The following is a 16,025-nucleotide window of genomic DNA, read 5'->3' on the forward strand; positions in this document are numbered from 1 at the left end:
AATTCAGGCAGGTAATGATGTGTCTGCAAAATTGTTTTCTATTCACAGGAATAGATTTCATCATTGGCAATGAAGACCCAGTTCTGTTTTGCTGGCTGCATTTGACAAGAAGTAATGGCACTGCTCGAACTGTTCTAGGAATCTCAACCCTTTTTCTGTTTTCTAATAAGGTTTTGTGATCCACAAACTCATGCGCTGTAGACTGGATAACATTTATGATTAGTCCACATCAATAGAAAGCAGCATATCTTTCCTGATACCAGCAATTGTGGTTATCATCCCACGTTCCAGTCTGAAACCATATTGTCTGTTGAGCACATTAAAGCATGATTCTATGCATTTTTATAGTTATCATGCAAACTCCCCATTCCATGGTTTTGCTAAGAGATGGAAAGTGAAAGATGTTTACAGGTTCTGTAGTTTGGGCAATGGTACCCGTCAGTAACAGAGTCATTACAACTTATTTTTGACTACAGTAGGGCATTCCTAGTTGAAGAGAGGCATTTATGATACTTGTTACCTCCAGAGCAAGCAGGACAAGAATTTTCCTTTTACTTATTTGGCTGTGCCTGGCTTGACAGGGATGTTAGAAGCTTTCAATTTGCTAGATGCCTCACACACTTGATCAGGGAATAGGACTGTGAATACAGATAGAATTATGGGTAGATTTGTAGGTGTATGATGTTGACCCTGACTTCTCTGACATTGCCTCCGGATTGTAATGATCTTGTTCCGAAGGTATCACATATGCAGTGCTGGTGAGGGAGGGATAAGTGGCATTCTTTACTTTCTCCAGTTCTATAGCTTTCCTGAATTTTTAAATAATTCTCTAGTTTGGTCAGATGCAGAGCGATTCTGTTAAAAAGTTATCTTTTTTTTTCTCTGGGGATTTTTGTATGGCATTTCCACATAAATGTTTTACATAATTCTCTGATGTCTTCAAGGTTTCCCTACAAAGCCTATCCAATTTTCTGACCAAAGTTTTCATTTGAGCCAACTCGGAGTTCCACCTCTGTCTTCTCAGTTGGTTTTGATTTGCTATGTTGTAGAGGAGCCAATGCACCACACATTCTACAAATGTTATAATTGGCAGTATCAAGGAAGCCTCTATTATTGTCAGTTGATGAAGATACTCATGGACAGATGTCAACAATTTACAAAATGTAGTCAAAGCAACATTCCTAGTGACGGAAGTGGGTGATCTGACTTTTTGAGTTGTTGCATTCAGCTTTTATGTTAAATGCAATTTGAAGTGATCTGTACAGGAATAGGGTGTGATTGTTAAGTTGGGGCAAGCAAAAGGTGAAAACCAGGTCCAGTGTGTGTTCTGTCACATGGTTAGGAATTTTTTTGAGAAGAGTTTAATGATTCAACTATTCTACAACTTCTAAATCTGTCTGTTACTCCAGTTGCCCACCAAGAGATTGACATCTCCCGTAATCAGAATTTTTTGCAAGAGAGCTTGGGTTGACGGTACCAGTTCTGGGAGAACCTTGATGGAAAGAGGGTTGTGTCCTGTTGTGCTGTAGGTGAAAATTTTCTGAATGAGGAATTAGGACATGGAGAGGTACAAACTGCCGCCTGTTCAAAAGAACTGCAATTAAAACCTCTATACATGGCATGACCTCTATATTTGACCGTGACTTAGACAACGGACAAGTACCGACCAGTTCCTTAAGGCGGTTTTTTTAATTTCAGTTTCTTGAAGCAAAAAGCATGTTCTCTCAAGTCTCTTCATAAGGATTGTAAGCCTCGGTGGAAACAGGTTATCAAGATTGGTTTCCCAGCATGAAATAACAGGTTTCTTATAACGTAGTCCATAGAGTTCAGCGTAGAAAATGTTGAGGTGTAGCTTTTGGTTCTCAGTGCACCTGGCTTCTGGGCCTTAAAGTGTCATTGTAAGATACTACTTATTGGTAGGTTCAGTGTAAGTTTGCCTTGGGCTATCCCACTGTGAATGCCAGAGTTCTCCTGCTTCTGGGGTGTGGCCTGGAGTGGTGGTTGAGTGTACCAGTGGAATGAAGACATATGCTCACCAGAATGTTGCCTGTGGCTCTATTGCTGATTTATACGTTGTATCTCACTTTGTGGTATATTGCACAATGAGGTCGAACACATGTTTTGGCGAGTATTTTAAACAATATTTTTTCCTTTTTTCAAATTCGAATCGGAGAATATATATTTAGGAAACCATTATCCTGCTTTTGTGTGACAAAACCATGCAAATGCCCATGTCTTTGACCTGTGTCAGCAGTTTTGTGGTTAGATTTCTATTAGAGAAATTTTGTTATTGAAAGTAAGGAGCTGGCTGAACGTTCTTTAAGGAGATGTTCAAATTCATGTGCACATAACCTTTTATATTAACCATCTTGTATGCACAGCTGTTAACTTCTTATTTCATAGGTCAGAAATCTGGGTATTCCCCATAGTACAATATTTTTTTTAATTATTGGCAGGCACAGTATTTCTTATGGGCATACATTCACCAAGACGGACTCTCTGATAGCACAACAACTGGCCCAGTAAATTTAAAGGGCATATACTTTGTCTTATGGCCGGATTACGACTCTGGTGGGAAGACGGACAGCCAGCAGCAGCGGTGGTTGAATTAACGCCGCCTAGCCAGCGGCATCCTGACAGCCGCATTACAACTTAACCGTCGGGCTGGCGGTCTTGCTGTGTCACAATCGTTCAATTACTATTTTGTCTGTTGTCTATGTCTTTTCCCTATTCACAGGTAGGTAACCTTTGGATTGCAAGGGGTATTGGTGTCCATAAAAAATGGTCATTGCGTTAAATGGGGGATAATGGTACCCAGACTATTTGATGACTTCCCCTTACTTTTAATTTACTGATGGTGAGAATACTCACTAAACTCGTGCTGGAACTAATGAAGAACTTAAAACTTTGGAGTCAGTGATCACTCCATACCTACCTGTTGCAGGTGTGACAAAAAACTTACTTAGTATAGAAAAGTTGGAAGCCTATATATCAAAGATAGGATAACCATCTCACCACTTCCTGCCTCAGGTATTAGTCTCCAGAGGTTCTCCAGCGTTCCTTCCTAAAACGTATTGTTTGTTAAGCTATGTTATTAGGTTTTATGAAGTGCACCTAAACCACTAAAGTTCCCTATTGTTGCTGACTGACCAGTAAGGCGACGGTCGACTCCTTGGATAAGCCACCCTATTGAAGCTGTCAAAATACCAGCATACTAAAATATTAGAAGGTTCCCCATGATGCATATCACCAAGTGTAAAATACTGCAGTTTCATCATTGTCTAGAAACCCCCTCAACAGCCAATGGAGGCTTTCTTGAAAGAGGTGAGAGCGAGTAATTAATCAAATGGAGGTCTTAACTTCTGCACTGAGTGTTAGGAAACCTAAAGTAATGCAAGTCGAAGCCTGGTCATAGAAGCCTACCTCGATATATCGGCAATATTGGATTAAAACAAAGAGAAGTGGGGATGGGGCAAGGGAGCAGCAAGCATTCAGCAATGAGAGAGGATGTTGGTATCTCGCTATTGGTGGATACAATATTCTAAATCCTGAATAAGATGCCTGAAAGTTATGAGCACTTATGAGACGAAATAGCAAGAGTGAAGTGTGCAATTTGGTGAAATGAAGGCACAAAATGGATTGTAGAGTAAAATGTTGCCATAGCACATAAAACATTCTCAAAACGTTAACAAATCGGATTCAAAGAATGAGGACCCGTGACCTAATGGCATACTTTATTGCCAGCTATTAGGATTGGATTCAGATCCCATAGTCTCGCTCAAAGATGCCCCATTTTTGCATTAAAAAGATGATTTTCCACACTCCTCAATGTACCTTTACCCATTCCCAGTTTCATACATTTCGACTTTTGTCCCATCCCAACCTTTTTACCGATTGTGCTTTGATTTATTGCAAACAATTTACCTATTCTGTGTAATTGTTTTTCAAATAATCTGAACTGGAAAAAGTTGCTTAGAACGGAATTATTTTAAATAATGGTGTTACCACTTTGTCGTTGGTGATGACTTAATCCACTGGCTGACTTAATAAGCGGTGTACCTACTTAAAATAGAGGGTAATTTATCACGATCTTTTCTATGTTTTGTATGCACCATATGAGGGTAAAATAATCGAACTATACTTCGAGTGCAGAATTATGGGGCACAGTGAGAAATTGTGCAGCCCTGGGTGGTAAATCCCACTCTCTAAGTGTGATAGAATATTTACATGTTAATTCACTAAAATTGCCACAAAATGCAAATCATTAGTAAGTATTGTATTATGAAAAAGTGTGAATACTCCGCGGTCAAATGTGTGTTTTATACAGTATGTGCTCCCGCTGATTTTTCAAGCTTCATAGTATTTTTTCCTGGTCCTTATTCTGTCTCCTGCTTTATTAATATATTTTAAATTGAAATTCTTATGAAAAATAAACATTGTACAACTCCATCAACCTAAGCAACTTTTAGGTGGCAAATGATTGAGATTCAATAGAGGAGAAGGCTGCCCTATATTTTGATAGTAGTGTACTTTGGTAGCCACCACCCATCTTCTTTCATCCATGTCCGGCTTCTGGCTGATAAGCATAATGTCTGATGTGCTCCATGGCCGTGCCCTATGTGACCTATGTCTGGTGCAATGCAATCAGATGCAGCCAGTCTCCCCCAGCAGAAGTGGATACATCCACATCCAAGAGTGCTGTGCCTACCGGTGTCTCCCCATTTTGTGAGAGTAATAATAGATGTTTAAATGTCACTGAAAATATCCAAGAAATTGCTTGAAGGAGAAATGGTGGCTGATGGAGACCACAATTGAACTCCCCAGGACCTCAGAAAATTAAAAATTCACATGGAAAGAGAGTGTTGGTGGGAGTGTATAGATTAGTTTTTTTGTGGAAGTCCTCCTTTAAAAACTGAAGCCTCAGTTGTTTTTAAAAACAGGTTATATTTAGTTGAATGATAAAACACTAGGAATATTTCTAAAATTCGTGTATTATTTTTATTTTCCTAGATGGTGGCCTCCGGGGATGGGAAGACGACTGCCATTGCTGAACAGGGACGGAGGTCCTGGGAGTCGTGGCAGGTTGTACCTCCTATTCCCATTGGGACAGGGAATAATTTGATTTATTTTAGCACATTTTAAAACTATAAAAACATTTCTTTTATTCTGATATGATGTGAACATGGTCTAGTATTTTTGAGTGCTAGAGGGCCTACAAAGGCCTTACTATGTGCCTGATTCACAAATTGAATTTTGTCGTACATTTAGTACTACCACAGTAGTGCTATTGCGGCAAAATGCAATTCACAAACCTACTGGTGGAAATTTCCTCCTCCATCTAACCTCTCCTATCTTTTCTATGGGGAGATCTCAACCATATAAGTTTGTTAGCTACAGCCATTAATTAAAAGGACTTCCCCCTCTGAGCCATTTGACGACACCCTGAGACAACAGAAGCAAGTCTGTCAAAGGCTGGAAAGGAAGTGGCGCTCACATTATGACATCGACGACAAGGTTGCATGCAAAAATGCCATTGCAGACTATAAAACAAAAATCTTAACTACTAAAAGACGATATTTTTCTACCACAATAAGTGCTTCTCTTAATTCCACCAAAGAACTCTTCTCCACAGTTCAGAAACCGAGTAAACTCCCTGCCCACAAAAACACAGGAGTAAATCAAGACTTCTGTAACCAGTTAGCAGACTCCTTTCAGGCAAAAGTCAAAGCAGTTTCGGACTCTTTCCTCTCCATCCATGGAGTAGGGGGAGGTCAACCGAAAGGACCCTCCACCACTATGATTGAGGTCCTAAGTGGGGAAGGCTTTCCAGCAGACACTATCCCTTGCCTTTACAACTTTGGAAACATCTCGGTAATGCAGGTTATGACTATGCTTACTCAGACAAGATCAAGCTCACCCTGCCACCCCTAAAATTCTTCACCTGGCCCCGGAGGCTACGGCCCACTACCTTACAGTTATTTTCAACTGGATGTTCTCTGATGGATATTTCCTGATAGCCTGGAAGAAGGCATCTATTCTTCCGCTGCTGAAATAACCACACCTGGAGAGTATAGATGCGAACAGCTACAGGCCCATCTCTTGTCTCCCTCTTCCTGCTAAGATCATTGAGAGGGCCATGAATAGAGACCTTACCAAGTTCATGGATGATAACAAGCTACTAGACTGCGCGCAATATGGCTTCAAAAGTCAACACCGCACCAAGCTGGCCCTGATCAATGTGTCGGAAGACATTAGAGAGACTCTGGACAAAGGTGGGAAGTCAGCTCTGATCCTTCTGGACCTCTTGGCGGCTTTCAACGCGGTTGACCACGATCTGCTTGCAAGCTGACTCTTTTCTGTCGGGATCAGGGGCAAGGCTCTGGCTCTTCTGAAGTCCTTTCTCTGTGACAGAAAACAACGGGCGGAGCTTGACGGGCACAGTTTGTCCTGGTTCACCTTGCCCTGCTGGGTTCCGCAGGGCTCTTCTTTGAGCCCAACACTCTTTAACCTGTATGTCACCCCCCCGCTGCTCGCTCATAAAGTCCTTCGGATTCAAAACAGTGTCATATGCTGACGACACGCAAATCGTGGCATCCTTTTCTGGAGAACCAACAGACACGCCACTGAGATTCCAAGATAGTCTGCGCAAAATCAGACATTGGATGTCCCAAACCTGCCTCAAGCTAAACACAGGGAAAACCGAGGTGCTTCTTTTCAGACATGAAACCTCTTTCTGGCAACCACGCTGGTGGCCACAAGAAATGGGAGAAATCCCCACTCCTGTCTCTAAGATGAAAAACCTTGGAGTCTACTTTGATACTAAATTATCCTTCGAGGGGCAAATCAATGCAACCACCCCACCTGTTTCTTCATGATTAAAACTATCAGAAAGATCCTTCCCTTTATCCCGCTTGAGCTCCAGAAAGCGGACGTAACTGCTCCTATATTGTCCAGAATTGATCATTGCAGTGGGCTGGTACTTAACATACAAGCACGCTTCCTCAACAAAATGCAGGTCCTCCAAACCGCAGCAGCTCGTCTTCTGCTTTATATTCCGAAACATCAGTCAGTGGCTCATGCCCTCCCAACCTTGCATTGGCTATCTGTTAAAAGAAGGATCGAATTCAAGGCCCTCTGCATCGCCTTTAAGGCACTACATGGACTTGGTAAACAAGTTCAAGTGGTATATTCCAGAGAGGCAGCTTTGCTCAGCAACATCTGCAAATCTGGTAATCCCTAGGACCAGAACGGCCCCATAGGGGGGGAGGAGTTTAATTGCTGGCACAGCCAGACTGTGGAATTCACTCCCACTAGCACTTAAGACTGAAAACAATCTCTTGGCATTTCGTAAACTTCTAAAAACTCAGCTCTTTAACAACTAGCCTCTCCCCCCCCCCCCCTTCCTATCACCCCGCGCTGGCTTATAGATCATGATGAGCCACCTCGCCAACACACCTTAGCGCACGTTATAAATCTAAATTTCATTTCATTTTGTTACTTAGTAATAAATGTGGGTGTAAAATGAGGAATACTTACTACAAAGGTTTTGAGAGGGGTAAGCAGGGGTTTAGGGAGTGATGTGCTAAAACAAACTCCCACCCACAAAAGAGTAAGACCATTGCTATTCAAAACTCCACTTCTAAAGTTACTGCAGTCTGAAGGTCCATAAAACAGTCGTAAATGTTCTACAGCCCAGCCTTGACGTCTAGCACCACCCGTTCAAAGGTACTTCAACATATTCCCATAGAAAATAAGAGGCATGTACTTAAAATTACGCCTCATAAGAAATGTTTTATATAGATTAAAAAATATATATCTATAATTGTTTTAGTAATAAAAATGTGTTACATTAAAGTTAAATATTTTATAATTTTAAAAATAATAATTAGCTTATTTTTTCACAATATAAAATGTACAATTTTTAATAGATATTTAGAATTATTTTACATTAAATAAAAACTTACATTTTAGTTACCTTTTCTGAACATTGCCTAATAAAATGCCAGTGAGGTCGGAACTTTCATTTTAGTTAGAAAAAAATATATATATTGATAAAAAACACTGAAGTATATTATTCATAACATTATTTTAAAAACACTTAATTTGATGAGTTAATGTGTTGTAACAATTTATTCTTTTATTTCTAGGTTCATAATTATTTATTTTAATTCACAATTACATTGTTATTTAACATTAAGAATCAATAAACTGTATTATTTTACCCTCTACTGTACCAGAGAGGTCTCTGCACCGGTGGTAGAAATATCCTCCTTTGAGTAAAAAGTTACTAGTAGTAACTTTACACTCATAAATTCAGTCTAAGATGCCTCAAACCCTGGTATCAAGAGGGAGGCATGTAAGTGTTTACTTGGATGTGAATCTGCACTTGGAAATGGTGAAAGACATTTTTTTTTATTTATATCTGGATGCAAGGGTAAATTTACAGGTGTGAATTTATCTTTGTTGAATAGGGCCCCTAGTTTTTACTTTCACATTGATATTCATTGAAATGTATTAGACCATGTATCATGTCTCTGTAATAATTATTCCTGTCCCATTAAGGAGCTGTGTTTTTAAATTGGATTTACACATCTTTCTATGTTACAAAAAGATTCACTTGCCTTTACTTGTATCCCAACCTTCCTGATAATGGTGCTAATGTAGTCATGTGTTTGCAGTTAGTTTCAGCTCTTTTAAGTCTCTTTCTTATTTAACAAGTATGCAGGGAAGAAGAGTGAACATGCTGGCTTAAAAGAAAAGTCCCTTTTTAGTGACTATTATAGTGGGTGGGCTATGATGAAAATGCTATTCAGAAGAGGTTGGTTATCAAGGGACGATAGTAGGATTGTTTTTCTGATGTTTATTGAGCTTGTTCTATGAAAAAGGATACCACTTGACTCTGCTTACTTTATCATTCCTGCCTAATCTTGACCAAACAACCATTACTATTCCAGTCACTTCTGTTGGCACATTTGTGCTAAATGCACCATTGAATAAACACCACCCGATTGACTGATATATTAATCAACTTTTGGGGAAATTTCATGCCGAAGGCTGCCTGCTTGCTCTGTATTTTCATCACCTTTGTCCGCAAATAGTTAATTTACTGTACCTGTAAAGTTGTACTTTACCTTGGCAGTAGAAAAAGTATGCATACAAGTACTCTTGTATTACGACTTCACATTCTAAGAAATGTCATCCCATACCCCAATGTACAGCTGTACATCAACTCCTATGGGGGCCTATCTATTATTTGTCAGAGACTGTGTATACACACAAAGGTCTGCGTTTTAGGTGTAAATGTAGGCGTGCCAAGGGAGAATGACTAGAAAATTGAGAATATCTACTGCAAAGTTCTGCGAAAGCCATCTTTCACACAGCTACATGGCTAATCGCAGGAGCAAAAAAATCATACCACATCATCCCGTTTTTGAGAGAGCTTTACTGAATCCTGTTGGATGCTAGTCTCAGTTTGAGGTTGAATGCTTGAAACATTAAGCAATTAGCTTAGGATGTCCAAACTACTTAAAGGACAAATTGAATATTTCTGGAGTTGGGGAAACAATAGAAATATCTCCCTGTAATACTGATAGTAAATAGTAAAGAAGAAAAAACACTGAATCAAGTATTCTCATGTAGGGCTCAGAAGATGATTTAAGATCCAACAAACCTCTATTTTAATTGAGGAAAAAACTGGACCTACCTTTTTAAAAGGCACATGTAAAATCTCATGCACCTTCATAAAGTTGTGTTTATATTGACTCGTATACTTTCCTTAACAGGCTATCTTGAACTTGTATTTACTCTGTCCTTACTTTGCAGCTATGATGTCAGTAATTCCACATTAAGTTCAGTTGTATTTCCTGTTATATGCATAAAAAAAAACTCAGTAGCCCATGAGACTTCGTCCCCATTACCTAAATAATGAACCAAGTATATAAAAGCGAGAGATTCACATTGAGGTATAGGCGTAAACCTACATATATGGAGATCTCTGTATGTAGATTTACCTTTGCAAATTGCCGCAGTCTAAGTGCTGTATTTACACCACTGTACAGCAGTCTGATGATGATGACTAATACTGAAATTGAATGTTATTAAGAGGTTTCCCAGTGATTAGCGAGTGCTGCCCTAAATATTTGAATACATGATAGTTCTCTTTTCTGGGCACTTTAGGTGGGGAATGATTTACCTAGATGTGGATAGTAAGCTCAGTGTATCATGTGGATTTACTGGAACTCCCTGATGACATCAGTTAATCCTGAAACCCACCTAGCTTTGCTTGAGTTACGGTGTGTAGGATTTGAATTTGAATTTGAATTTAAAAGCATTTATTGAGCGCACTTATACCATACGGTTTCATGGCGCTTTGGATAATGCGGTGGCCGTCAGCAGAGAGAGACTAGACATTGTAGGCGCGCAGGAATAAGAAGGTTTTGAGGTCCTTCCGAAACTGTGCATAGGAGGGAGAAGTGCGAAGGGCAGCAGGAAGGGAGTTCCAAAAGAGCGGGGCGAGAACAGCGAACTTTGCTCCGCCAGACTTCTGTTTCTTAAAGCGAGGAATGGCCAACAAGGCCATATGGGTGGAACGAAGTTCACGGCTTGGAAGGTAAGATTTTATAGCAGAGCATATGAACTCAGGGGCGGTTCCCGACCTAGCCTGGAAAGTGAGGCAGCCCAGTTTAAAGAGAGCACGCTCTCTCACCGGAAGCCAATGCAGTGCTTTAAGCAATGGAGTGGCTCGATGATGTTTGGGTAGGCCGTGGATCAAGCGGGCCGCTTGATTCTGTACAAGTTGCAAACGGTGAAAAGCATAAGCAGGGGCCCCATTATAAATGATGTTGCCATAGTCGATTCGAGATAGTACCATGGCCAACACAATAATCTTTAGGGCAGATAGGGAGAAAAAGCGAGAAACTTTCCTGATTACTCCTAATGAGAAGAAGCAAGCAGAGACAACTGATCCAACGTGTGAGTGAACGGAAAGTTGTGAATTTAAAAAAATCCCCAACGTTTTAACTTTGAGGACAGGGAGAGGGGGAACACCAAGTGACAAAGGCCAGTGGGAAGGGGCCCACGGACTGCAACCACCTCCGGTCAAGACTAACTCGGTCTTGTCCGGATTGAGTTTGAGGTGGTTGCAGTTCATCCAATCCTGGATAAATGTCATGACTGATTGGACGTTGAGGGCAGATGAGGAAGGATTTGAGAGATTGAAAATAAGCTGGAGGTCGTCGGCGTAATTAAACACCGTGACCTCCATCTGCTGTAACGAAAAGATGAGGGGGTAAATGTATAAATTAAATAGGAGGGGGGAGAGTGATGAGCCCTGAGGAACCCCACACTCCACCTTGTAGGAGGCAGCGGTGAAATCCGCCAAGTGGACGGCTTGGGCCCTCCCAGTCAGGAAGGACTCAATCCATGAGAAGGCCGGGCCTTCTATGCCCGCCGCCCTGACACGGCTAAGGAGAATGGAATGATCAACCGTGTCAAAGGCGGCGGACAGGTCTAATAGGATCAGAGCTTGGGGAGAGTTGGTGTCAATTCCTTCGCGCAGCACATCCATTACCGAGATCACCACCTTCTCGGTGGAGTGCAGGGGGCGGAAACCAGCTTGACAAGGGGAGAGGCAGTGGTTAGTTTCTACATGAGTGCTCAAGGTGGTTGTGACATGAGTTTCCAGGACTTTTGCTAGATAAGGCAGAAGGGAGATGGGGCGATAACTAGAAGGGGAAGATGGATCGGCGTCAGGTTTTTTGATAATGGGAATTACAACTGCTGATTTGTGTGAACTGGGAACAAATCCTTTGCTTAGTGAGTCATTGAGAAGGGTCAAAGGTGGGATAGGGCAGGTGGAGTAAATTTCCCTAAGAATGTGAGCTGGAGCAAAATCTAGGGGTGAACCCGATTTAACTCGACTAAGTAATGAAAGGAGTGTATCAGTAGTTAGCAAGGGGATAAGGCTAAGTTTGGGGGCTGTGGGTGGGGGTGAAGGGTTGACAAAAGTAGGGGAAGGAGGGGGGATGTTAAGCTTGATTTTGACCACTTTGTCAATAAAAAACTCGTTGAGCGAGTCACAGAGGGACTGGAAGGGGGGAATGGTAGCCGTGGTTCTACTGGATGATGCTAGTTCGTGGACCGTGGAGAAGATTTCCTTCGAGCAGGACTCAGCTGCCATTATCCTGCGAGTGTAAAAATCGGTTTTAGCTTCGAGAATGCCCTTTTTGTAAGTTTTTAGAACAGACAAATAAATTGTCTTAAGCTCAGGACTGTAAGTTTTCCTCCAGGCTCGCTCGGCTCTCCTAGCAGCCAATTTCTTTACTTTTAAGTCAGACGTGAACCATCGGTTGGCTGCATGGGTCCGCTTGACTGTAAGTCGCCTCAAGGGGGCGAACTCGTCGCCAGCCCGGGTCAGCCAGTTGTTGATGATGGCTAATTGGGAGGAGGTGGCGAGATCTGCGAGGTCAGGACTGGTTTTGGCCAGAGTTGAGCAGAGAGAGGGCATGTCTATTTTACCCCATTTCCTAACCCAAACATTTTTGGGGAGTGAAGGTTTGGCCATCACGGTCAAGGCAAAGGAAAAGGTAATGGTAGAGTGATCTGACCAGGGACACGGAAGTATTCTAGGGGATGTCGATGGAATATTTAGTGCCCAGACTTGATCCAACATGTGGCCATGTATGTGCGTAGGGTTTTGAGTGAGCCGTAGAAAATTCAGAGAAATCATAAAGTCAGTGAATTCTTTGGATTGAGCACTCTCAGCAGGTTCATCAGGCCAGTAGTTTAGGTCCCCTAAAACTGCTACTGATGAGTTGTTGATCACTAAAGTGGCCAGAAGGGTCTGAATGCTTGGGAGAAAAGACGGAGTAGGTTGGGGGGGGCGATAGATTAAAACAACAGTAAGTGGTATCCGATGAAGAGTCGAGCGAGCTACCAAGTAGTCTACATCAGGAATAGGTGGGGAAGGGAGGGTTTGGAAACTTAAATCAGTCCGGGTTATTAAGGCCACTCCACCGCCCCGTTTGCCCTCTGGTCGGTCTGCTCGAATAGCAGAGTATGAAGGGGGCAGTGCTGTTAAAACATTAGGTAAGGAGTCGGCCTTAAACCAGGTCTCAGTTAAGCATAAGAGGTCTGGTGCGTGAGTATCGATGTAATCGAAGAGCTCATACTGGTGGTTGACCGCAGACCTAGTGTTTAGGAGCGTGACTGAAGTGTTGCAAGGGGAGGCAGGAGGGGCCGATGGAGACAAGAGAGTGAGAGGGGGTATAGTGGACAGAGGAGCTAAATGCGAGGAAATGGCAGGGGGGCAATGAGGGGGAGGTAGAAATAAACCAAGATGTCTCAAGTTAGTGATTACTGAAAGGTCAACAGCTCCAGGGGTCCAGTATGAGTAAAGTAGGGCAGGCGAATACATAATTAAACGGGCAGTATCTCGTGCCCCTAGCCCCGGTCGGCCGCGGACGGGCGCAGACGGGCTTGCCTTTGGCGAGCCTTCGGCGCGCCCGCTGCGCCCGTCCGCTGCGCCTCCTATGCCAGGGCGCCATTTTATGCTATGCGGCGGGAGGGGCCGAGCACTAGACCGCTCTCCAGCTCCTCGCCTTACTCAAGATGGCGACCAAAGTTGATGCCTCACGCAGAACCTAATCGTCTGCAATGGGCGTTTCAAGGAAAATGACGGTTTCTAGCAGGTGAGTACCGCCTCAACATGCATACAACCAGAAGGAAAATATTAAAAATCAAGCTCAGTGAGCAAGTAAAGTAAAGTGCAAGGTTCAATTAAAATGAATGAGCTAAGAAAGTTAGTCTCGTCAAACGCTCTCACAAGGTCCCGGCTTCCGCCTCAGGACCGACACATACCATCGTAAATCAGCGAGTGAGGAGAAAGAACCGGGTTTTTATGCTATGCGGCGGGAGGGGCCGAGCACTAGACCGCTCTCCAGCTCCTCGCCTTACTCAAGATGGCGACCAAAGTTGATGCCTCACGCAGAACCTAATCGTCTGCAATGGGCGTTTCAAGGAAAATGACGGTTTCTAGCAGGTGAGTACCGCCTCAACATGCATACAACCAGAAGGAAAATATTAAAAATCAAGCTCAGTGAGCAAGTAAAGTAAAGTGCAAGGTTCAATTAAAATGAATGAGCTAAGAAAGTTAGTCTCGTCAAACGCTCTCACAAGGTCCCGGCTTCCGCCTCAGGACCGACACATACCATCGTAAATCAGCGAGTGAGGAGAAAGAACCGGGTTTTTATGCTATGCGGCGGGAGGGGCCGAGCACTAGACCGCTCTCCAGCTCCTCGCCTTACTCAAGATGGCGACCAAAGTTGATGCCTCACGCAGAACCTAATCGTCTGCAATGGGCGTTTCAAGGAAAATGACAGTGTAGGAGATCTTGTTGAGCTGGTTGGACTGGAACTCTGCTGAGTGCTTGGGCCAAAATTGCTTTTAACATAGTTGGTGCCTTTCTGTAATATCATAACAGAATGCAATAGAATAGTAACCAGAGGAATCCTAGGGTTTATTATGCTTTAGTTTAAGCATTCCCATCCATCATAGTTAACATTTAAATAATTCATTACGAAAATAAACAATAACAGCAAATCAGAACATAATATTTCATGTCTGAGACAGAAAGAAGGCTAAATATGCGACTCTGTTAGATTATTATCTGTTTTGTTTACTGGAATTCCAATACCCTGTATTGGATTGGTAAAACATTCATTGGTGAGACCCAATCTAGAATATTGTTGTTGTGAAGGTCGAAACTTCAGCATCACATCATCAGAGTAGACAATGATACAGAGAACGGTTATCAGAACTATACAGAGCTTATCCTTCTCTATGAAATGGAATGTCTCTGCAGATACCGTATGCATCTAATGGCCATTGGTGTTTCTACAAGTGAATTTTAGGGGAAGGGCACACATTATGCCAGAGATAATAAAACAGATGGAACCTTTGTCATTGCCATACTTTTAATTGAAGAAACTATAACTCGTGTCACTGGCTGCAGTCTTCAGAACAAAACTTTGGGCCGCTGCACTTATTTATTTACAAATTAAGCACTGATAAATCCCCGTTTATTGTACAGCTCCTCCATTGCTATCCAGCTAGGTCGCCTCTTTACAAATACCAAAATATACATTCCCACATACAGAACCATAGCTGATCAGTAAAAGAGAACTCCTATCCCTGTAGTTGCTGTAGCACTTTTTGTCTGCATTTCCATAATAATATTGAGTTAATTTTCAATCTGTAACCCTAGTGGTTGTGCAGTAGAACCTACTAGTTGTTTAAAAACATGTTTTGTGACCGTCAGTCGAAAGACATGCAAACGGATGTGGTTGGTGTGAAGGATGACTGCGGCGGGTAACATTCGGGTAGGGTGGAACAGTAATAAGGAAAGAAAAGGCAGGAAACAATGACCAGGTTGTAATGTAGGGATGATGAGATCACAAAGTAAAGTGGGAGAAAATTTTGTATGGGTTTATACTTCAGGACGAGAAAGTTTGAAACCATGTTAAATGAATATAAAGTATTACATAGGAGTTAGAGGTTACAGAGGACTGGGGATGTTTTAACTTGGGTGGCAAGGGAAAGACTGTACTGTAATTCAGATTGGGAACACTGGGCGAAAAGTTAAAGAAGTTGAGTTTGGAGAACAAAACATTTGAGAAGCCGAGGTGCAGATCATGCCAATATTTAGGAATTTAACGAAGGGTATCAGGTGTTGCTATAGTGAAAACTAATCATTGCAGAGAAGATAATCCATGTATGAAGCATTATTTGTTTTTTGTATTTATTGTATTCGTGCCTTTGTGAAGTGCAGCATAAGCTCAAGAAGGGTAGGAATCAGGAGAATTACAAAGACCTGAAGTAATAAGAAACTAGAGGGAGAAAATTACAAAGATCTAAAGTAATAAGAAACCAGAGAGATTACAGGGAGTGTGTGATTTTTCATGATGGTGAAGAAGGTATGCCGTGAGCAGGTGGCTGCCCTTATATTTTGGAACCGAGGGGACAAGCTG

General features: G+C 42.1%; 1 protein-coding gene across 11 annotated transcripts in view; it reads left to right on the forward strand.

Annotated features, from left to right (window-relative positions):
- ELF1 (E74 like ETS transcription factor 1) overlaps positions 1–16,025 on the forward strand; it is a 509,285-nt gene that overhangs the window by 339,951 nt on the left and 153,309 nt on the right. For 5 of the 11 annotated variants that reach the window (XM_085621955.1, XM_085621965.1, XM_085621957.1 and 2 more), the window contains exon 3: positions 5,011–5,082. The exons of the other annotated variants lie outside the window; for them this stretch is intronic. In XM_085621955.1, the coding sequence (XP_085478081.1) occupies positions 5,011–5,082 (72 nt within the window). The remainder of the gene's footprint in view (positions 1–5,010; positions 5,083–16,025) is intronic. 11 annotated transcript variants of the gene reach the window in all.

The sequence above is a fragment of the Triturus cristatus genome, chromosome 8 (assembly GCF_964204655.1).
Source record: "Triturus cristatus chromosome 8, aTriCri1.1, whole genome shotgun sequence".
Lineage (NCBI taxonomy): Eukaryota > Metazoa > Chordata > Amphibia > Caudata > Salamandridae > Triturus > Triturus cristatus.